Source organism: Sturnus vulgaris, chromosome 9, assembly GCF_052056855.1.
Source record: "Sturnus vulgaris isolate bStuVul1 chromosome 9, bStuVul1.hap1, whole genome shotgun sequence".
Lineage (NCBI taxonomy): Eukaryota > Metazoa > Chordata > Aves > Passeriformes > Sturnidae > Sturnus > Sturnus vulgaris.
Genome location: NC_142251.1, coordinates 11,387,366 through 11,409,490, shown reverse-complemented (window position 1 = coordinate 11,409,490; position 22,125 = coordinate 11,387,366). Strand labels below are relative to the sequence as shown.

General features: G+C 53.4%; 2 protein-coding genes across 9 annotated transcripts in view; one reads left to right on the top strand and one right to left on the bottom strand.

Annotated features, from left to right (window-relative positions):
- SZT2 (SZT2 subunit of KICSTOR complex) overlaps nt 1-13,285 on the top strand; it is a 53,638-nt gene extending 40,353 nt beyond the window's left edge. For 5 of the 7 annotated variants that reach the window (XM_088169807.1, XM_088169804.1, XM_088169805.1 and 2 more), the window contains 18 exons: nt 575-707; nt 818-945; nt 1,227-1,357; nt 1,548-1,730; nt 2,148-2,418; nt 2,609-2,688; nt 2,981-3,106; nt 4,814-5,019; nt 5,138-5,231; nt 6,549-6,629; nt 7,008-7,082; nt 7,956-8,169; nt 8,440-8,623; nt 8,927-9,049; nt 9,286-9,787; nt 10,110-10,226; nt 10,329-10,397; nt 12,546-13,285. In XM_088169807.1, coding sequence (XP_088025933.1) covers nt 575-707; nt 818-945; nt 1,227-1,357; nt 1,548-1,730; nt 2,148-2,418; nt 2,609-2,688; nt 2,981-3,106; nt 4,814-5,019; nt 5,138-5,231; nt 6,549-6,629; nt 7,008-7,082; nt 7,956-8,169; nt 8,440-8,623; nt 8,927-9,049; nt 9,286-9,787; nt 10,110-10,226; nt 10,329-10,397; nt 12,546-12,689 — 2,861 coding nt within the window. In that variant the 3' untranslated portion in view covers nt 12,690-13,285. The remainder of the gene's footprint in view (nt 1-574; nt 708-817; nt 946-1,226; nt 1,358-1,547; nt 1,731-2,147; nt 2,419-2,608; nt 2,689-2,980; nt 3,107-4,813; nt 5,020-5,137; nt 5,232-6,548; nt 6,630-7,007; nt 7,083-7,955; nt 8,170-8,439; nt 8,624-8,926; nt 9,050-9,285; nt 9,788-10,109; nt 10,227-10,328; nt 10,398-12,545) is intronic. The other 2 variants (XM_088169808.1, XM_088169806.1) reach the window with 1 other exon arrangement.
- Nucleotides 13,286-13,857: 572 nt separating this feature from the next.
- HYI (hydroxypyruvate isomerase (putative)) lies at nt 13,858-16,786 on the bottom strand. Of its 2 annotated transcripts, XM_014872133.2 has the most exons (8): nt 16,585-16,786; nt 16,396-16,507; nt 15,150-15,264; nt 14,925-15,003; nt 14,690-14,739; nt 14,446-14,515; nt 14,144-14,278; nt 13,858-13,988 (listed from the first exon to the last, which is right to left on the bottom strand). In XM_014872133.2, the coding sequence occupies exons 1-8, from the start codon at nt 16,778-16,780 to the stop codon at nt 13,900-13,902; spliced, it is 846 nt and encodes a 281-aa protein (XP_014727619.1). In that variant the 5' UTR covers nt 16,781-16,786; the 3' UTR covers nt 13,858-13,899. The 2 variants fall into 2 exon arrangements, 1 of the variants encoding a protein (XP_014727619.1); XR_015805369.1 differs by lacking the exons at nt 13,858-13,988; nt 14,446-14,515 and having other exon boundaries at nt 14,179-14,278; nt 14,690-15,003.
- Between the last annotated feature and the right edge of the window lie 5,339 nt (nt 16,787-22,125).

The following is a 22,125-nucleotide window of genomic DNA, read 5'->3' as shown; positions in this document are numbered from 1 at the left end:
TGCCATGCTCTGAGTCCAGGGCTTGCTGAACTTGCCTGCAGCTGCTTTGGAGACCTGGACTCCAATAATCAGCTGTGGTAGTGCTTTAGCTCCCAGATGTAGCAAGGATGGAGGATCTGAGCCTCTGCAATGTGCTCTAGGACTGTGAAATTGCATGGGAGACCCTCTTTCAGGGAGGGAGGGACAGGAGGAACACCCTTCATATGCAGAGATTTGGGGTTGTATGGTTGCCGTGTTGCTATTTTCTGATTACCTTTCACTTTGGTGTTTGTACATCCTTTCACACTCCTGCTGGCAAAGTAGAGCTCTCCTCTGATGAGGAGTAAGCCAGAGAAAAAGGAATAAGTGGGGGAATAAAGTGCTGTACTCAGAACATACAGGGTGTTTGGCCCAGGTATCACTTTGGGCCAGACCCTGAAACCAGGGCTTATTTCGGGCTTCATCTTGTCCATGTAAGGTTCTTGTTCTCCAGCTCTGTCTGCCTCAGGCCCTTGGCCCTCTCCATTGCTCATGTGGGCAGGATGTGGCTCTGGGGCAGCTTGGCACCTTGTCCTACAGTACATCTTCCCTGCAGGGTGCCCGTCGGTGCAGCAGTGCTCCTTGGAGATGGTTTCTCGTTTCCTCCTGTCCTCCATCCTAGTGGAAGTGGTGAACCTAGTCACTGCTCTGGCAAGTGACACCACTGTCAAAGTGTTCGAGCAGATCTGGTGAGTTATGTGATTCACAGATGGGTGTTTGTCACCTGCAAGTGTTGGTCCGCTGTACTTCTCCTGCCACAGTTCTACTTGGCAGCCACCTCTGGGGCTTTTCTTTGCAGCTACCAACGAGGCACTGCCTTCCTGCCCTATAAGTCTGGTCAGACTTCCAGCCCTTGCCCTGGAGTCATCAGACACTTCATCCTTCTGGGACGCAACTTCCAGCAGTGGCGTTGCAGCACAGAACAGGGTGAGTGCCTGACCATGGTCCCTGGGACTGTGCTGGGGTCTTTTGAGGGTGGACATCAATAAACAGGGTTCCTCTCCTTACTGGGACAGACTGCTTGTGCCCAGAGGGTTGTCTGGTTTTGCCTTCTGAGACCTTACTCTTGAATGTGCTTGTAACAGCTTATTTCAAGATGAGCTGAGCAGTACTGTGGCAAAACATCCTGTCATGCCACCTTAATGGCATGGTGGGACATAAAAGTGGGATGAACCAGTACTGAGGGTCGTAACTGTGTCTCCTTCCAGCTCACAAAGGGCTCCAGCGCTTTGAGGCCATGGAATTCAGCTCAGCAGAGAGAGGCTCTGATCCCAGCCTTGTTGGTCGAGACCTGGTGCCCCGGCAAAGGTTCCTCTTCATGGAGATCATTGACAAAAAGGTAGCAATGGCTGTGGCTGTTAACAGGGGACTGAAATTGAGCTGTTGCCATTCTCCCTGTTCCAGACTTGTCATCTGAAACTGTCTGCAGCTGCAGCAAGTACCACCAGAACACCTGGGGCAGCCTGTGCCACCATGCAGGTTCTCTCTGAGCATGTCTGTAAATCTTCCTCCCCTTCCTCTCTCTCCAGCTGACGCTTTACACTTACAACTGGTCCCCAGACCTGGGGGCCAACTTGAACTGCTCCCTGACACGCCTGCTGCAGTGGCAGAATGCCCGGTCCCACATTGTGCACTGCCTGATCAGCCAAAAGCTGGGACTCTTCCACCACCACTGCTTCATGGACACACCATGGCATGAGGACAGCAAGCAGGTAGGGCACCATGCCAGGCAGGGAAATCCTTTCTTCTTCAGGAAGGGCCTGGGCAGTCTGGGAGTCTTAGGAAGCTTGCAAGCACCTTTTGTGTGCTGATTGGCAGGGCATTCACATGTCCAACTTGACCATTTCCAGCCAGACTGTTGCCCTGCTCTTAGACACAGGTGGAAAGAGAAGCTAGGTCCTTCTGCTGGCAGCACTTATTGGTGACTGAATGACTTAGGGTGGAGGCTGAGGAATGGGCTTCCCACTTCACATTAGAGCCATGGTGGGCCCAGGCACGCTCTTCTTGGAACTGGTAGTGGAAAAGGCTAACATAGATCTCAGCAGATGGCCAGAATTAGATTTACTCTGTAGGTTCTTGCTCCAGGGCTGCCAGTAAGGAGGCTTTCATGGCTGTGTCTGTTTGCTTAGGAGCCAAATCCTTTCCTGAACTCCACTTTGGAGGTGGATGCGCTGATCCGGAGCCCGTGTCCCCCACCCAGCAAGGAGCAAGGCCGGCTGAGCAGCTCTGCCCGCAGCCTCCCGTCCCTGCACTTCCATCCAGACGTGGTGCCCTTTGACGAAGCTCTGCGGGATGTCACCACCATCAGGCGCATACCCCATGGGCCTGACTTGGCACCTTTCGACCCTGTGGCTCAGCATGGGGCCCAGTTCCTGGAAATCAAGAACATGGAGAGGAAAGGTAAAGCAAGGGACCTGGTATCATGGGAGCCTGCCTAATCTCACTTCTGGAAAAGGAGATCAGAGCAGAACAAGAGTTTTGTCAGTTCTCTGTGGGAATGGGTTATGGCCTGTTCAGGGTGGGAGTGAAGGAAAGTAGCAATACTTGGGGCTGTGGCTTGATGCTATTGTGACTGCTCTCTTTCCTTCAGAACTAGAGAAACAGATGAAGATTGAAAACCTCTTTGTCACCTGGCAGCAGAGATCAGCTCAGTCCAACATGCCTATCAGTGTGAGTGCAGCCTGGGCAGGTGGTGGGCTGGGCCTTCTTACAGCTCTGAGCAGAGTGTATAGTGGGGATGGTGATAGGCAGTGGAGCAGTGATCTCTGCTTGAACTTTTGGGGTTGCAGGGCTCTGAACCACACTTGGGCATGGGGCCTCACTGCCCAGCACTGGGAAGGCTGTAAAGCAGGGGATTCCCCCAGTTACCTCCATTTGAGCAGCATTGCAGTGTCATGGACAGCTTGTTCCCAGCCTTGCTGAGGGGTGTGTGCTGTAACCATGCTCCTCTCGTGTTGTGCAGCTGGCAGACCTGGAGACTCTGAAGCAGTCCTCACGCCTGGTTCACTACTGTGCCACCCCCTTGCTCTTTGACCCGGCCTTCCGGCAGCAAATCCAGACTGACCAGCTGGGCAAGGTAGAGGGGAAGGTGAGTGTCAGCAAGCACCAGTGGGGTCAGGCTCTGTGCACAGGGACAAAGGAGCAGTCTTTTCCCAAGACAGGACTGCTCTGGCCTCGCTCCTAAAATACAGGATGAATTTGAACACTGTAAGATGGAGACTGAGAAAATCCTTGAGTCCTCAGAGCTTTTCTTCTGCAGCCACACTATCCCTGGAGAAGACTGATTTCCTTTTCTACCAGAGAATTCAGAGCTGAGCCTGGAGAAGCCATCACGGGCATTGTCTGATACTGATCTATTAAGGAAGCAAAGCTTCCCTTATGCATTCATCAACTAGACCTGGTAAACCTTTCTTGGACCCAGCAAATATCCGAAACAATTGAAAGCAAAGCAGCTGAATCCTGAGCAGGTTGCAACCTGACAGACTAACCAGTGCAGATCCCACACCGGCTGTTCACAGTCTGTGTGTGTGTCAGAAGGGAAGAACAGGCTGTTGTAATTTATCAGAGTGTCAAAAGGATTTTGACAAAGTCTTTAAGCAGAGGTTGCTACAGAAATTGAACACTCACAGGTGAAAAGGAAAGTATCATCAAAAAATGAAAACTTCACTTTGTTTTGGAACAGAGCAAAATGGAAATTGGTTATTGGATTTGAAGAGCCTTGCAGCAGGGGTTTCAAGGTGGTGTATTGGGTTCTGTATCTCCAGGTCTTTTATTGGGACATATGAGATGCCAGACTTTGAAGTGCTGGAGGGCTGTTCAGATTGGTCAGAACAGAAAAAGAATGCAAGGAACTTAAGAGGCACCTGAGTAGCCTGTGAAATGAGAGCTTCTGTGGGAGCTGGGACTTGATTCCCAGTAGAATAGCACTACGTGGAGAGAAATTTGAACCCTCTTGTATTGTACACTCACTGCAGAGCCTGTACAGATCTCAGTAGTTTCTCCAATTTGTGAACAGTTGGATACAGCAGACACTGGTTAGATTACATCAGAAAAGGGTGTTAGTATAATGGGTAATATTCTAATAAATTTCTGAAATACTAGTGTATTAATGTCTTCATCTGGCCAGTAAGTGTGAAACCAAACATCTTGTGGCAAAGGCACTGAACTGGAGAGACTTGGAGAAGGTCAGAGAGTAGCTGGAGAGGTTCCAGGTAAAAAGACATCTCTTGCAGTTAGTGGAGCAGATAGGCAGAAAGCCAGATAAAAACATGTAACAGAGCTGCAGGCTTAAAGTAGAGAGATCAAAAAAAGAAACCTTAGTCTCCCTCAGCACCAAGAAAAGGAGTATTCAGAACATCAAAAGGAGAACTGAAAGTGTTTAGAAGGAAGCACTGTTCCTTTTCAGTGCTACTGAACTGCTAGGAAATCCTGAGATGTCAGCAGGATTCATAAGGGGATTGACTCTTACCATGGCAGTAGCAGCTGAAGCTCTGAGCTTTGCATGAACCAGTTGTGAGCCACTAACACTTTGTGGAAGCTGTTCTGGGGAGGCAGATGTGAATGCTGGCACAGGCAGCAGGTTCCTGCAGGTTCCTGCAGTGCTGTTAGGTCAGTGCATGGCTGGGTAGCTCTTGGATCTTGCATTTTGGCACTTGTACTAAGACAGTGCTTGGACAGCCAGATGTTAGTGCTCTCTGGCAGAGAGGGATCTACCTTTTGCTCAACCAGGGCACCTGGTGTCCTCTGCTGGGGCCAGTCACAGCAGTTTTCCTTAGGAACTCGCTTTCTCTTGCAGAAGCGCCACCGCTCCAATGACTCTACAGCTTCGGGAAGGGACCGCAGCCACAGCTGTGACTCGGCAGAAGCACTGCCCTGCAAGGTGAAGGAGGAGCCGTGGCTGCAGGAGATGTGCAATGCCTTCCTGCAGCAGTACATCCAGTACCTGCAGAGCATGGGCTTCATTCTGGTCCAGGTGCGGCCACCCTCACCTACCACTCGCAGGTCAGTGACGTGCTGGGAGCCCTGGTGTTGGAGAAGAGCCAACACGCTGAGCTGTGCCTTGCTTTGACACAATAGGTCTTGGCTCCCTGCTCAAGGCTGTCTCTGCTCTCATTTCCAGTAGCACGAGCCGGATCCGAGCTCTGGCAGCAATGGGAGTGGAAGGTAGAGGGTCCTTTTCCTACACAAAGCCAAAACCAGAGGGTAGTCCAAAGGTGAGTGCATTTCTGTTACAAGGGTGGAACTGGGATGGAAGTCAGGCTGTGGAGTGGGCCAGTTCTGGTTGGCTTTTGAAACTGTTTCAGGTAGAAAGGATGTGGGAGGGCAGAGAAAGCATCAAAGCCAGCCTGTCTAGACCAGCACCATCTTTGAGAGTTTGGGTGTGATGAGATCTCTTTGCCCTCTTGCATATCCTCCTACAGGCCTCAGAGCCCTTTCCTGGCATTGGGTGGAACCAGGGCAAATATCAAAAGACTGCTAACAACTTGGAGGGGCTCAGAAGAGGAACAGGATGACCTAGGGCAAGGATAGCTGTTTTCGCGTGAGATTCTGAAAGATTACCTGTCAGAGAATCTTCAGCATCTATGCTTAAGGGCAACTCTAGGGCAGAAAGATCTTTAGTTAGAGTGAGATGAATGCAGAAGTTAAAGAGGTTAGAGAAGATAAGCCCAGAATGGCTCTACTGTGAGAGCAGGCTGAGGTTCCTCATGTATAAAGAAGTGGCAGCAAGGGAGGAACAAGTCAGAGCTCTACAATATTGCAGCTAACCTGGAAAGGTATTGGCCCTTTCCTGTCTTATTGAATACAACACCTAGAGACCATCAAATGAAAGTAATTGGAGCCAGTTTTGAAGCTAAGGAGACTGTTTCGTGAGCAGCAGCTTTTGTGAACACATGAGTTTTGTGAACATGAGCTTACAAGACTGAATATCTGGAAGAGGAATACATTGGAGTCTCTATTTAAATAGAAACTACCCATGGCTTGTGGAATCACCCAGGGATCATGAGAACACAGAGCATTTACTCACCCTTTGCCAGCACTTTATTGGCACCTGCCTTTGGCTGATGTTGGTGCAGGACTGTGGGTAAGACAACATCTTGCAGATAAAACGAGAAGAGAGCAATCTGCTGAGCAAGTTGAGAGGGAGAAAATTAATTTGCTCTCAGCCAAACTCTGAATTGAGACAGGATGTCTCTGATAGCTGCTGTATCAGGCAGGCACAATGGTCTGGGGACACCACAGCAGGGAGTGAGCTTCCATGGACACTATAGTTCCTTGGTTCACAGTGTCTCACACTCTAAAGACATCCTGTCTTGAGCAAGCAGGAGGTGAAGGGATCAATGGTCCACCAAGGCTATTAGGTTTGTTAGGATTCTTTTCACTGTCAGTTCTGCCATATCTCCTCTCTTCTCTCCAGTGAGATTGTTCAGCTAATGAGGCCCCTCTATTTCCACCTCTGCCACAGAGCCTTGTGGCAGCTTCACACCCTTGTGTGCCAGAGAGCCTCTTCAGCTTTGTCCTTCTCTTCCCAGAGCACAAGCCCTGCTGTTGCCACCTACCATCTACAGAGAGCTCTTCCAGGTGGGATTGTGCTCATGGAGTTGGCCTTCCAGGTAAGAAAGAACAAGAAACAAGGCATGATCTCTGGGAGATCTCCAGGGACAGTGTTCAGAGGTGACAAAGGGTGTGATGAGGAGCGCAGCAGGGACATGTGATTTGTCACTTGTCCTGTCCTGCTTTTTCCATGGTCCTGCAAGACTGGGATCAGCTGGAGATGATTCTGCAGGGCTCAGAGCAGTAAGAGTTGCCTAGAGGAAGGATAATTAAGAGCTCAGCACCAGTTAGGGTGCTCTGTGCTCAGCCAGATGTTGGCTGGTCTGGCTTGGTTCAGATGAGAGGTGAGACAGAACGTGGGGTGAGTGTCTGGGCCTCAGCCCAAGTGTGAAGTGTGGAGGCTGTGCTCTGCTCTGCTCACATGCTCTCTCCTCCAGGGCTGTTATTTCTGTGTGAAGCAGTACGCACTGGAGTGCTCGCGCATCCCCATGGGCCAGTCTGTGAACTCTCAGGTAATGGCTTTGCAGGCACAGCTGGTGCTCCTCAGGGTCAGGGGATGCTTTGTGGGGAGGAGTGATCTCTGGAACATAGTGGGCATCTCAGGCATAGCAGGTTCTGGAGAGTTCTGCTCCCTGCTCATGGAAAAGCAGAGCCTCACAGAGCCTTCTGCAGCCAGGTGCCCTCTCTGGTGCTGCTTGAGTAGACCTGGATTGCAGTGAAAGGGAGTGGGAGTTTGGCAAGAGTTTGACTCTTGTCCTAGCTTGGGGAGCATGACAGAGCAGACTGGGGAGGAAGAGAAGCAATTCTGGTAAAGATACCTGCTCCAAGGAAAGTCAGTGCATGGCTCTCTGCTTCCCTTGGAAGAAGAAGGAAGTGAAATGGGAACAGGGATCTGTGGACATGATTCCTGCCCTTTGCTAGAGGAGATTACTTTCTGCACCAGAAAGGTTCCTTTATACCTCCATGCCTTGCTCTACAACACTCTGAGGCTGCCTGCTCCCTTCTCCTTTGTAGGGTCAGGGTGTCTCCTGCCTGTTCCCAAGGGCACTGGGTGTCTGTGTAGAGGCTGGCCAGCCCCAGGCTGTCTGAGACAGGAGGTATGCATGACCATACTGTCCTTTCTAAGGGAGCTCTGTAGCAAGGCTGCATCTTAGATATGCCAAAAGTGTCGTTCCTAAGCTTAGAGCCTTCCAGGACCTTTGTCTGCAGATTTGCTGAGTCTTTCCTGGTAAGCTTGCACATGCACAGGGCAATGTTGTGAGGCTGCATCCTGCACCGATGCTGGGGCAGCGGCACTGGCTGTGCCATGCTTTGTCAGCAGGGTTTTGCAGGAGGGTGTGAGGTGCCTGGTAACACTTGTGCCTTGACTTGCTGTCCTTCCACAGCTCTCTATGCTCTTCACGGAGGAGTGTGACAAGGTGCGGGACCTCATGCATGTGCATTCGTTCAGCTACGACTTCCACTTGCGCATAGTCCACCAGTATCTGCTGGGCTCGCACATGACTCTCCGCCAAGGCTACCATCTCACCAGCTTCCTGGAGGATTTCATTGCCCATCACCCTGACATCCCCAAATTTGGCCGTAATCACGTTTTCCAAGGTATGTAGGTCAATATATGATCAGTCTGGGGTTGATCACCAGCATATAACTTGGCAAAAGTCCTTTACAAATAAACTTGAGCTTTGGAGTATTCAGGGAGATGACAGGATGAGGGTGATGGGAGGAGCCGTGCTCCAGGGAAAGTCCTTGTTGCCCTGTTGTGGAAAGGGCAGGTTGGTTGCTCTGTCTCCTGGAGTAGATGGGAGGACACTTCTGCTCAGGTAAGAGCCACAGAGTGTCTCCTGTGATAGCAATGTATTTTTCCACTAGGTACGCTGGCCCTGCCCACCAACATGATCACTGCACACCAGCTGTACAACTACATCGCTGACCATGCCAACACCTACCACATGAAACCCCTGCGCATGGCCCGACCAGCCACAGGCAATGACAGCAAGAAGGGAACACCAGGCACAGAGCAGAACGAATATGCACTGGTCTCGATTTGGAACAGGTGAGTGCATCTGCTGCCAATTCCTGGAGCTGCTGGAGATTGGACCTGCCAGTCCTGGGGACGCTGCCCCAAGGTGCCAGCAAAGCTGACTGTTCTATGCAGTGCCAGACAGCAGTGTTGGCCAGTCCTGAGATGGCCAACAGGGGTGGTGTGTATGTGTGCAGGTGCATTTGACGTTTCCTGTAGCACTTCTGAGGAGTCCTGCTGTGTGGAATTGCCCGTGTCCTACAGTTCTGTTGTGATCAGGAGTCCTGGGAGAACAAAGTGAGGTTTCCTTCATACTGATGTGCTTTTTTATCCCAGCTCGGGCTCCTATAAGGACTCTGAAGGTCTGCGTCATCATGATGACTTCGATGTGTCCCTCCTGGTTTGTCACAGTGCGGCACCGTTTGAGGAGCAGAGTGAAGCAGAGAGACGCATGCTCCGGTGAGCACTGGGGGCCAGTGACAGCAAAGCCTCCTGGCTGGGGAAGAGGGCTCTGGGAGGGACTGGTTCTGTCTGGAATAGCACAGGCAGAGTCGTTGGTGTCTGGGGAGGATCACTGTGAAAACCTGGGCAGAGAAGCACCCTTTGTGGCAGAGACAGAGGGGCCTGTGGTTCATTTGCAGTGCAGCTGAGGGGAGCAGCCCTTCCCCAGGTCAGAAGTGTCTCCTTGCTCCCAGGTTGCGTTTCTACGTCATCATGACGAGCCAGCGGGAGCTCTTTCCGCGGCTCACGGCCGACATGCGACGCTTCAAGAAGCTGCCACGCTTGCAGCGGGAAGTGCTGGAGCCCGTGGTGGGCCGGGCAGCCTGGGAGGCAGCAGAGCCAGAGCCGAGCCTGGGCCAGCAGCCATCGGCAGAGCGGGAGCTGTGGCAGGACGTGGAGGACAGCAGCGAGTTCTACGCAGGGGGCACGCAGGTCAAACTGGGGCCAGGGCTCTTCTACACCTCACCGCTCTTCCCCTTGCTGGCCTCCGAGGTGGCCTCAGCCCAGAAGCAGCTCAGCAGCATGGTGCAGCTGGCCAAGTGCCACTGCCGCAGGGACAACCTCTGGAAGCGCCTCTTCCTCCTGGAGCCTCTGGCTTCTGACAAGCTGAAGCTGGGCAAGCTGTCCTTGGTGGAGCTGGAGGAGCTGCTCGATGCCGTGCACGGGAAATCCATTGCAGATGTCGATCCCCAGCTGGTGAGCAGCAAGGATGGGGGCACAGTGCACAGCAGCTGCTGTTCTGCTCTAGGGATGGAGTGGGGTGCCAAGTGAAGGGGCCTGCAATGCACATCTCTTCCTGCTTGGTGGGAAGGTAGAGGCAGGAACACAGCTCCTAGCTGGCAGGGGAAGGTGGAGACTGCATGGACCTGTCTATAGAGAGTGAACAGCCCTCGGTCAGCATCCTCAGTGGGCTGTGAGGGTTGTATCTGATTGGGGGTCTGAGAGCTGCTGTAGTGTTATGGCTGCTGGTGCCATGGCCAGAGGGAGGCTGAAGATCAGGCCTTTTCTATGCCTTCAGGAGTGCTTCCTCACCATGACAGTCTCCTGGTACCAGAGCCTCATCAAGGTGCTGTTGAGCCGCTTTCCCCAGAGCTGTCGGCACTTCCACAATGCTGAGACCGGCACCCAGTATCTGGTAAGACACAGCCCAGTGCCCACCTGCAGTCTCTGTCCCTGTGTTCCTATCCTGGGTTCTGTACTGCCTCCTTTCTAACGTGCTCTGTGACTCTCCTGACAGGTTGTGCTCAACCAGAAGTTCACAGATTGCTTTGTTCTTGTATTTCTTGATTCTCATTCAGGAAAAACGGTGAGTCCCTGGGAATAGAACAGCTATGTTGGCTCAGACCAGGAATCTGTCTAGATTGATCCAGTGGTAGCCAAGGGCAAAGTGTGCATGAGAATACAACCAGGTCAAGAAGCTTGTAATGCTTTGCCTAAATACTGTCCCAGCATCTGAAAATCCATCGCTTAGCCCATCCTGAGCTAGAAGTGGCCTTTGCATTTATTTAATAACCCTCCGCAGCTTTATTTCCTTCGGTTAATTTCTGGCATCCATGATTTCCCCTAACTTGCAGCTCCATGAGGCAGTTGCAGTCTAGGTGAAGAACTTCCTTGGCTTATTTTTGAAGCTCTAACTGTTCTTTCCTTGTGATGTCCCTTTGTTCTTGCATTAGAAAACAGTGAGCACTTGATCCTCTTTTCCTTCACAGGATTTCTTTTGGATCATTTTCTCAGCTGTCTCTCTATCCAGGCTAAGCAGTCCTTCTCTATTCAGTCCAAAGTCAGACCACACTGCGTCTGGCTGGGAGGAGTCACCAGTGCTGTGTGCTGCTTCTACCTGGGCAGAAAGGCAGGAAACCTGCACTGTCAGGGTCTCAGCAAACCTACAAGGGCCTTTGCCTTAACTGAACTTGAGGGCAAAAATACTTTGCTTTCAGTTGTGCTCCCAGGCAGGGTACAGGATGGATCACAGGGAATGCAGCTCCATGTGAGAGCAGGGGATCTACAAGAGGCTTCAGTCCACAGTAAGGCTACTGCAGAGACTGCAGAGTAACTGACGCTGTTTAAAATAAATCACACTCCATCTGAAAAGCAGGTAGGGGAGATAGAAGAGGTAGTGCTTGCTGGAAGGCTGCTCAGTGCCTCCTGCCGCCTGATGGTCACAGTGTCACCTTGTGGTCATTGATATGATGAACTCAGACCCTCCATCCTCTCTCCCAGTGACTCTCATTAACAGAAATCCTTTGTTTTCATAACATTGTATTTTGTGCTTAGCATTCATCTCATTCTTATGGCCTCTAAAAACTCTCTCAGGGCTTTTTGTTGTTTTTTTTCTTCATCATCCCAATCCTCTTTTGTATTAGTGCCTCAAGTTTTATCAGCATACTCTTCATCTTTGTACCAGACTTGTTAAAGTACTAGGCAATATGAGTCCCAAAGCCTGTTTTGAAGGAACTCTATCTGTAACCTCTCTCCATTTCTCCTTTCAGCACTGCCATGTTCTCACCTTAAAATTTTTGAGTTAATTCCTATCTTTGTAGCTTACCTAAATTTCCCATGTGACACCACATCAAATCCTTCCTGAATGTCAGATAAGATGTACTATGATTCTTTTGTCTTGAAATATTACCTTATCAAAGAGAATTTTAGCGTTAGCACATCACTTTGGTAACACTGAGCTGCATTTCCCTCATGGTTCTGTTTCCCACAGTCTTCTCCAAAGTCTTGCATGCTGCTGGAGTTGGGCTCACAAATTACTTCCTTTCCCCTCTTAAATGATGGTGGAATATTTGGTGAAATAACACTTGCTGTTTTGTAGTTACACAGCTCTTCTCATGACTTTACCAGTTTGTAAGGGACCCTGCCAACTGGATGTGCTGCATTTCAACTCTGGAGAACATCCTGTCCCTGTGTCTTGCCTCCATGATGCTGATCTGAGTGCACTGAGTCACATTTTTGTTCTGCAACCTCTGCCTGCTCCCTACTCCCTTCTGCCTTTGCCCTGCCTTTTCAGTACAGTCACTAGTGGAGCAGGCAGCATTTATTTTTAGGATTGCAGTTATTACATTTAATCTCCCCTTCCCCATTTGTTGCACTCCTACTCTTTCCCTTAGAAGAAGAAATTTCCCTCTAATTTCCCTGGAAGCTCCTGTTACTGTGGAGGCAGTAGGATCCCCTCCTCTCCTGTGCTGCTGCCAGGATTGGCATAACTGCAGATGCATGAGAGCTGGGACAGAGTAGGCAAGTCCTTGTGCTGAATTTCCAGCAGAAGAATTGGGAGGAGGTTCAAACATGCTCTGTCACAGGATGAGACACTAGCTTAGTGCCACTGGCATTTTGGGACTTGTCCCAGTATTTGCCTAACACTGCTGAAATAGTGTCCACGCACCTGGGCTAGGGACAGCACAGTGCTTGTCTGCATCCTGTCCCCTGACCCTCTCCTCCCTCTTGGCAGAGCCTCACCGTGGTTTTCCGGGAGCCATTCCCAGTGCAGCCCCAGAACAGCGAGAGTCCTCTGCCACAGCTGGTGTCCACATACCATCACCTGGAGTCAGTTATCAACACTGCCTGCTTCAACCTGTGGACAGGCCTGCTCTAGCACTGGCACCCACATCCTGGAGCAACGTGTATTCCAATCTCAGCACAGCTGTGCCATTGGTGACCGTGGGGAAGAACAGGTCTCTAGGGGGGACCTGTGCCTGGGCACTGCAGGCAGTGCTGCCAGTGGCACACATGGCTACTGACCTGAGGAGCCTGGGGATGTGCACCTCATTGCTGGCTGGATGGTATGGCCCTTACGTGCTGTTTTCAGTGGGTTTGATACTGAATGGCCTTGAACCAAACAGCAAGGGCAGAAACTTGGCTGCTGCAGCCTGGCTGAAGCAGAATAACTCTCAGGGACGTGGGTTTGGCATCCATAGGTGAGTTCTGCCTGCTGGGAAGGCAATGAGGAGCGTGCATGGCACCATCTTCTGCCCAGGGCAGCACTGCACCGTGCTCTGGCTTTAGGAGAAAAGACTCCTGACTGCAGGGCTGCCTGACTGGCAGTGAGGACAACTGCTTCTGGCCTTTTGCTTTCCTTGGGAGAGCATGAATGGGACAGGAAAGGTGAACTGGATACAGGAAGGTTTTTATGGAGTTGTACTTTGAGCCATTGGTCTGTCTGTGAAATAAACTGAACCAGATCCCTGCTCACTGTAGGCTGTGAAAAGCTGCCTGTCGAAGATGCAGAGCAGCCCTGGTTACTAGGGCTGGCTGGGTTTGCTCTGGAATCCAAGACTTGGTCCAGAGAAGGAGCAGGGCAGTCAGCCTTGAGTATCCATGTGCAGGCAGTTCCCAGCCTGTTACCTTGGATTGGACAGCCTGGGAGGGGAATGCTTGCTTCGTTTGCAGCCCTGCTGCAAAGTCAGTGCTGGGCACTGGCAACATCCTTGAGCACTTCAGTACCTGGAAATCCAGAGTGTTCTTTCCACAACTTTGGGCACCAGCTGGAATGGTTCCCTTATTCGGGAGCCTGGAAACCTGGACATCCCTGCAGCCTGAAAGTGAAAGTTTTCTGTGTACCTGAAGTCACCTACAGTAGTGACTGAGCCGTCACTAAATTGAACATGCTGCAGGTGCTTCTTGTGTAAATGAGGGTCCAACAGCTTAGGCTGGCCCAGTAGAACCTGGAGAAGTGAAGTGACACAGATGCTCCTAACCTCATTCTAGGAAATCATCCCATTCACCGCACTCCCTTAGTCCTAGAGAAGACACGTGCTCCTCTGTTAAGCCATTGCTTTGTCTTTTATTCTCATGATTTTCTAGTTTTACTTGGCTGCCTTGCTGGTCCCACCGTGCTGCAGCCCTCGGCTTTCCCAGTAGGATCGCAGCCAGCCCAGACCTTCCAGGGTCTCTCCTGCAGTGACAGACAAGGTCTCCTGCTGCAGCTGGAGAAACTGGAGCAGCTTCTGTTCAGGACAGAGCCCTCATCCCCAGGCAGGGATGACACAGTCCCCAGCCAGCTGCTCTGCTTGGACCTGCCCGTGGGCTCAGACCTGCAGGCCTACTCACCCTTTGGAGCATACTCGCACCCCACGTAGCCAGTGTAGCCCAGGGACTCGAGGAACTCGAAGATGTAGGGGAAGTTCAACTCCCCAGGGCTATCGGGCTCATGCCGCCCTGGTACCTGTGCAATCTGGATATGACCTAGGGAGGGAAGGGGAGAGGCCATGCCCAAGGCAGCCCTGCCTGGAGCCAAGAGCAGCCCCCCACCCCCAGCCAGCTACAGCAGAGCCTGGAATAGGAGGGCCCCCTCTCAAAAGCCACTTATGCCCAGTGGCCACAGTGGAGTTGGTCTGGGCACAGGGTGTTACCAATAAGTGGGAAGTAGGTTTCCAGGTTGCGTGACAAATTGCCATCCATGATCTGGCAGTGAAAAAGGTCCTGGGGGTGAGAGAGAAGAATGGGGGGTGCAGCTGTTCAGCAGTGAGCAGTTAAGGACAGCTGTGCTGTGGTCCCTCTCCAGTGTCCCCAGGAGGGGCTAACAAGCCCATGGCCACCAAAACTCCTTTGTGGACCTGTGCAAGTTTCCCTCACAGAGCTTTAAGGCTGACTCACCAGCTGCAGCTTTAGGTTGGGCCGTCCCACTTTCTCCAGGATGGCAGCAGCTAAGGGGGCAAGAAATGAGGAAACCATTGCCCCCCGCGTGGAAGCTTTGCAGAGAAGCCCAGGGCTCCCTTTATCAACTGTGCTCCCTCAGCATCTCCCTCCTGTTGAGGGAGATACTGAGGAAGCCTTTGAGACTTTGGAGATCCTTCTCCTCCTCTGCAGGAGACTCTTGGTGTCTGCTTACCTTGGTGTGGGGTGTTCAGATAGTAACGAGGGTCAGTGATGCGGTTGTTAATAGGCTCCAACAGTCCAATCATGTCTTCCTGTAACACAGTAATGTCACCCTGCAGAGCATCCTGTCATCTCTGCAGCAGGAAGCATAACTTCCCTCTGCCAGGCTCATGGGGTAGTCCCCATCTTGGGTAGCCTGAGAACTGCACACACAAAGCAGGATCCATTCCCCACTTACCTGGGACAGGAGGTCAGCAGCGTATCTGAGATTCTCAATGAAGGTGGTTTCCATCTCACCTGCCACTGCAGCCCGGTCTGTGCCCAGGGGAACACGCCCAGCCATCACATGAATCCTACAGGCACAGAGAGATAACCACAGGCAGCAACCGAGCAGCTGGCCTGATCTAATACACCTTCCTCTGCTGATGGAATAGGGGGCCAGGCTGGGGGAGCAGACACAGAAGGATGTAAGAAGAGCCATCTCCCCTGCAGGAGGCACAACAGCAACCAGCGAGGGGCCAGCCAGGACACAAATATGCACCTTCCCACCTCAATACAAAGAGAGATGGCTTTGAACCTTTTGCCTGACAAATCACAGACCTTGCTTCTTCCCTCTTTTATTAACTGCCTTCAGCTCTTTCACCCTGACACTGGAGCTTTCCTGGGCTCTTACTCCTTGGGGGGCCCCAAACCAGCAACTTGTGTGCTGCTGCTTCTGCCAGGGGCGTGCCCCATGCATAGTGCCACTGCTTGCTGGCTGCGAGCAGGGAAGGGACAGTGCCCCGTGCTGGACTGCCCTGCCATCAAGAGCTCAAGTGCCAGGCCATCTTCAGCCACCTTTGGGGGAAGGTGAACAGTAGAAACAAAAATCTTTTCAATGTGCCTGTACCAGTATGCAAATAGTGCTGGGCAGCCTCTGGCCTGCCTAGCTCATGCCCTCCACAAGGCTTTGGACTGAGTGCAACGGGAAAGAATGGTGCAAAGTAAGTGGAATAAAAGGGGCCTGTTGGTTTTCTGAAGGGAGCTGTGCCAGGCTAATTGCATCTTTTACGGTGTCTCTGCTGTGCTGGAGTCATCGTGGCCTCAATAAAGCAACTGTTGTGGTATCCTGGTGGAAACGATTGGTGCAGTTGGGGAGGAAAGAGGGAGGATTATCCTGGGGACTGTCGTGTGGAGGTGGGAACAAGAGCCTCTGCTGCGAAGGACAGGGTTAGGCTCGTGCCTGGCAGTTCTGGGTCCGTTCCCAGCGAGCTGAGGCCGCTGGGGTCTGCCCCGAGCTGGCTCCGTCCCAAACGGCCGAGCAGGAGATGCTGCCCGGGAGAGGCTCGGTGACCCGGCGGCGAGAGGCATCGCGGGACAAAGGGCAGGCTCCGAAGGGCAGGCTCCGCTTGGGGCAGCGCTGGAGCAGAGGGCAGCAGAGGAACCCCCCCGGCAGCCACGGGGCCGGGGGCGCGGCCGGAGCGGGGGTCCCGCCTCGTACCTACCTGGGGCAGCCCACAGCCCTGGCGTAGCGCACGGCCGCCTCCAGACCCTCCCGGAAGGCTGCCTGCCGCCCGGGCACGGCCGCCAGCCCCAGCTCGCCCGCCTCCGGGTCCCCTGGGAAAGAGCGGCAGGGTCGGCGGAGGGTCCTCGCTGCCCCACGCCCATGGGGGAGCGGCGGGACGCGGCCGTACCGGGGGGTGTGTTGAGGAGCGCGATCCGCACCCGCGCCCGCTCCGCCGCGGCCCGCAGCTCCTGGGCCGGGCAGCCCGCTGGCCAAGCCGCCTCCACCGCTCCGAACCCGGCGGCCGCCGCCGCTTCCAGCCTCGCCGGCAGCGCCGGGAGCTCCGGGAAGAGCCACGACAGGTTGGCGGAGAAGCGCAGCGCCATGGCGAGCGGGCCGGGGGCGGGTCGGGGCGGTGCTCCCGCGGCCTCTCCGAGCACCGCCTCCCGCCCGGGCAGCTCCGGCCTGCCGGGAGCTCAGCGAGCCCCAGGGGCGGGGGCAGTGCGGGGCTCGACCCTGCCGGCCTGCGGCGCTGGGGGCTCCGGGCCGTGCCCGCGGCCGTGGGGGAGCGGCGGATGGTCTGCGGGACAGGGCCGTGCTGGGTCCGCTCTGCAAAAGGGGATCTTGCCAGGTGTTGGCCTGACGCACGCAAAGCGCCCTCTAATTGGTTTCCTGGGGAGCTTGTCTCTGACAGCGTCTCATTATGCGAGAAACGCTCTTTCCTTTTGTCCCATGCTCTGCATATTTTACCATAAAATGTTCATCTCCACTTCTGCAGAGCAGTGGCTCGGGAGTGCAGCAGTGTGACCCGGCGGTGCCCAGTCCCCATTCCCCGAGCTTTGTGTCCCTGGGCTGCACGGGAGGGCTGCGGGTCCTGTCCTGCCCGTGCCCGGGGGCTGTGCCGTCCACGAGCCGTGGACATTTTGCGGCACCTTGTGTTCGGCTTGTTCTTGTGGGCTCCTACTCCGTGCCGGAGGAGTCCCGCAAGGTTCCTCTCCTCTGTCGCTCCTGCAGATGCCCTCTGCAGCCCCAGGCAACTGCAAGCCCCGGGTATTCGATGTGTTTTGGGAGCCCAGCCTAGTCAGAAGCCAGCCATAGCAACAAGTTTTTGGTGGGGTGCTGGCCAAGAGGATAACAGTGGTGAAACTACCCGCTATGGAGTCTCAACTCAATTAATGCTATTGATTAATCCATTAGAAGAGGCTTGACTTAACTTCTCAGTAATAATCCAAACTGTCAATTGCAGGGAGTGGCATCCGTGTCCTCGGGATGCAAAAGGGCACAAGACATGAAAAGCCTCTCCACAGGATCGAGCACCAACCCAGCCCCACCTCCCCACCTGTGTCCCCAAGACCAGTGCATCCCCACGAGGCTGTGCCCTGAGCCCCATCCTCCCTGCTGGGGTGTCCCTCCCAGCCCCCCGGTGTTGGGCAGACTTTGCTGAGTGATGTGACCTGGCTGGCTGCATGTATGTCCCCAGCTTTCCTCCTTACCCAGCACACATGTCCCCAGGACACAGACCGCTTTCTGCCAGCAGCTGCCATGCCAGGAGAGTGCTGCACCTTATACATGTCCTGTGGCCTCACTCTGTGGTGTGCAGGGCTTGTCATCCTCTTCAGTCTTTTCCAGAAGGTGCCTGAGTGCAGGTGGGTGTATGGCAGAGCTGCACAGTCATTAGAATCCCTAGAAGGAGAGCTGGCACCTGCCTTGCGTGGGGCTGCAGCCTCACTGGGTTCTTGCAGCTCAGAAAGGCATTCACTCAGGCCATGCATCGCCCCGGTAGTCCTGGCTGCATCTCCAGCTGGAGCTCAGTCCCCTGGCAGAGTCAAAGCCCAGGAGTCAGTGTGTGGGAGCAGGAAAGCTTTGCTGGGTGGGGGTGTCACGGAACTGAGCCCCAGCATGTGCGTAACCTGAGCATCCAGATGGGAATGCACAGAGCCCTCATGTAAACCTGCCCTGCCATGGCAGGCGAAGCTGAGGGCTCTGCGCTGAAGCATTAATAGCATCTTTATGTCTCTGGTAATATATTGCATTGATTTTCTCATGTTATAACTGCGGTTCCTGCATTGCAGGCCGGTGTTTTGTCACTTTACCTTGACAGGACGCAGAGGATTTACTCCCTGCCGTGGCACAGGCAGCTCTGGAGCCGTGTCTTACGCTGGTGCTGGGGGTCTGTGCTCGGCAGCCTCTGTGTGAGGAGCCAGCACAATGAGCATGGGATCAGATGGGCCCTGTATCCCCAAGGAAGATGAGGAGGGGCCAAGTGGGGCGCTGGAGAGGGAGGGCAGCTCTGTACCAAGCATCTCTGCTGCTGCCCAGGAGTTTTATTAGCCTGAAGAAAACGTAGCTCCTGCACATTTTATTGTCAAGCTGACATTTCGTTGCAGATCCAGCTCTGGCCTCTGTGCTGGGGAGGTGGTAGTACCTTGAGGTGCCCTGCAGTGCCAACAGCAGAAGCCAAGCCAGCCCCTCACCCTGAGCCCACTGAAGTGGGGACACCAGTCCTCCCAGTACCCCATAAATCTCTCATCTCATTTTGCTGCAGGAAAGGTTTTATCTTTCTCCCTTATTAAACATGCTTTAATTTAAATTGACCTTTCTGTATTTTAACTGCTTGTCCCAGGCTCCCAGCTGGCACTCTGGGGGCCATGAGGGATGAGGTGCTGTGGGCTGGCTGGATGGCACCATCCTACTGACATTTCTTACCCTGTCCCATTCCCCCCTGCAGCCTATGGCTGTGTGAGGAAATCCAGGGCTCAGGCTGGGAGGGGGCATCCCAGGCATCCCTTCCCTCCAAGCTTTCTTCTTTCCTCTAAAGCACCCCGATATTTTGCAGTTTTTGCAAAATTTTGGATTTTGACTTTTATAGTGAGTAAATTCCAGTCTCTTTATGTGTAGAAAAGGGCTGGTAAAAATAATCCACATGTGACCCAGCATCTTGCAGAGGCAGCTGCAAGAGTTTTTGCTTGTATTAAATCTCATTATTTTTCACCTAAGATGGTCTTCCTTAAACCTATTCCCTCGAGATGCAAGGGGCACAAGACATGAAAAACCTCTCCACAGGATCCAGCACCAACCCAGCCCCACCTCCCCACCTGTGCATCCCCACGAGGCTGTGCCCTGAGCCCCATCGTCCCTGCTGGGGTGTCCCTCCCAGCTCCCGGGTGTTGGGCAGGCTTTGCTGAGTGATGTGACCTGGCTGGCTGCATGTATGTCCCCAGCTCTCCTCCTTACCCAGAATCCCACCTGAATTTCTTGGACCTCCTTATTTCCATGGCCATGGGCACCAGTGGTGGTTTGACTCAAGGGCCTGGCACTGAAGAGAGGTGGCAGCCTCAGTGCCCACTGGGGACTTTGGTGGGATTGTCACTCTGTCAAATCCTCCTCTGCTTACCCTGGTCAGTGCATACTGTACAGAGTTAATTTGTTAATTAGTGTGTTTCTGCTGCTGAGCCACCTGTTTTCTGCCGTCGAAGTCTGCTGTGCCCTTCAGCCACCTTTGCTGCTTAGGCAGTTTCCACCTCCTAAAATGAAGACCCCACCTTCCGCTGCTAATGATGGGGTGCAGCAGGACTGTACCACAGCTGAGACTTGCCCCAGTCCTGTAGGATCCTCCCCTCCTGGACCCCCTTTCTTGTCCTCCTCTTCGCCTTCTATTTCTTCTTCCTCCTCTCCTCCCTTCCCTCTATCCCTCCACCCTCTCCATATCTCATCTCCTCCATTCCCCTGTCCCCCTATCCCTTCTGTCCTTCTATCCCCTCCATTTTTCTGGTTGCAGGCATTGCACAGCACATGGGAGACACAGGGAAAGATGGAAGTCCCTCCCAAAGCTGTGACAAAGATTCCTGCAGGATGCCTTAATGAGCGTGTTGTCCGGCTCAGGCCTCACTTACTTGCAGCCTCCACAAACACATGGATATAAGAAAATCTATGTAGCAAGTTATGGGAAACAGAACCCCAACCTTTGCCGGCTTATGGCTATTCTTCATCAAGAAGGATTGATGTGGGTGCAAACATGATATAAATACCAACAGAGACAAGTTAAGGACTGAGCACTCCTGCATCCCTTCCAGCTCCCAGCATGGGTGGGCTCTCCATCAGCTGGCCAGGATTTTCTTGCTATTCCAAGATTTTGTAGGAAATTAATGAGGAGGCCAAATTCTGCTCCAGCTCTTGGAGGAGGCCAGGGCAGGCGGTGCCTGGGCCCGCTGAGCTGGCAGATGTTGTTTAACATTCCCGGCAGTAATTAATAGATGGTTTCATCACTCTTGTACAATTCAAGCATGTCGTCCTGCTTCTCTCCAAATACAGTGCAGAAATATTTGTTAAACGTGGCTGGTGTTTTCGCCTCATCATTAGTACTCGAGCGGCTCCAGCCGCTCCAGGATTTATTGTCTTGCCAAAATTTTTCTTGGCCTCATGATGCTGCCACCATCCCATCCTCCACTGCTGTCTAGAGGCTCCCTTTATCATTTTCCTTCTGATTGATGTCCTGTTGGTTGCACCCTCTCCTTTACATCATGATTATAGATTCCTCCCTTTTCCATTCATTACACAGCAGGAGGATGGGCTTTGGCCAAACCGTCTCCCTGACCAGGGCCACCCTGTGGAATTCAGCTCAGAAAGAGTCTGCAGGGACCACTGCCACTACCCAGCACCCATGATGGGATGCAGGGGAAGGGCTCTCCCGGGGGTGCTTCAGGCGGGCTGGTGAGGCCGCCCCAAGCAATGACATGTGCTAGGACACAGCCTGGGTTGGGCTGAGCACAGCACGGTGACGTCAAGCAATGGCTTGGGAGCAGGGCAGAGCTGCCTTGAGGGAAGTGGCAGCCCATTAGCCAGCATCACTGGCACCGCAGGGAATCACTGCAGATACAAATTAATCGGAACCTCCCAGCTCATCATTAGTTATTAATAGTATGTATTAGTTATTAGCTATTAGTTATTAATAGGAGCCTGCCAGCTTGCCAACAGTTCACTCACAGACAAAAGTAAGTGAGTTCCCCCCAGGAGTGCCCAGCTCATGGCAGTGGCCTGGCATAGTGTCAGTTCCCATGCCCAGAGTGGGGACACAGTGGGGACACAGGGAACAGGCACTCAGCAGGGCCCCAGTGGCCAACCTGATAGGGGAAAGCAAGGCCCAGGGAGAGAAAGGGATGCTCCCATTGAGCTGAGACTGACGAGGTGCCCGAGGTCTGAGTTCAGCCCTTCCCTGCCTGGAGGTGCAGGGATCCTTTACAGCCCAGCATCTCCAGGGCACAGCCAGCTCCTGGCTCTCACCCCTCCCACAGCCCCATGGGTCTCAGTGACCAGTCCCAGCAATGCCGGCCCCAGCACACCCAGTCCCGTCCCCGCAGGAGCCGGTCCTTGTGGCCCCCCTCCCCAGCACAGCCCGCTGCAGCCCGGTCACCATGTTAAGCCATCTCTTAATTAATCAGGCTGATTGTAATGTGTTTTTAGGGCATTAAAATTCAATTGTGGAATTCTCCGCTGGCTGGGCTCGCAATGAATACAGAAGTTTGCCTAATTAGAGCTGACACGAAGCCGGCGGGAGAACCAGGCAAATAGCCCCGCCAGGGCTGCCCACCTCGGGCCCCTCTCCTGGCCACAACACCCCCATCCCTGCCGTTGTGGGGACCAGCACCGACCGCTCTCGCCGTGGGCACCAGCCCCTGCCCTGGGCACAGCGAGGGCAGCGCCTGGCCCTGGTATCCCTGGGGACAGCCTCATC

Bases quoted from the DNA above. Each gene is read 5' to 3' on its own strand.
- HYI (XM_014872133.2), bottom strand. From the start codon at position 16,780: ATGGCGCTGCGCTTCTCCGCCAACCTGTCGTGGCTCTTCCCGGAGCTC. The intron at 14,516-14,689 runs GTGAGTCAGCCT...TCTCACCCCCAG, and splicing joins CCAACCTAAAGCTGCAGCTG to GACCTTTTTCACTGCCAGAT. The intron at 13,989-14,143 runs GTGAGTAGGCCT...CTGTCACTGCAG, and splicing joins GTGCGAGTATGCTCCAAAGG to GAGAGACCCTGGAAGGTCTG.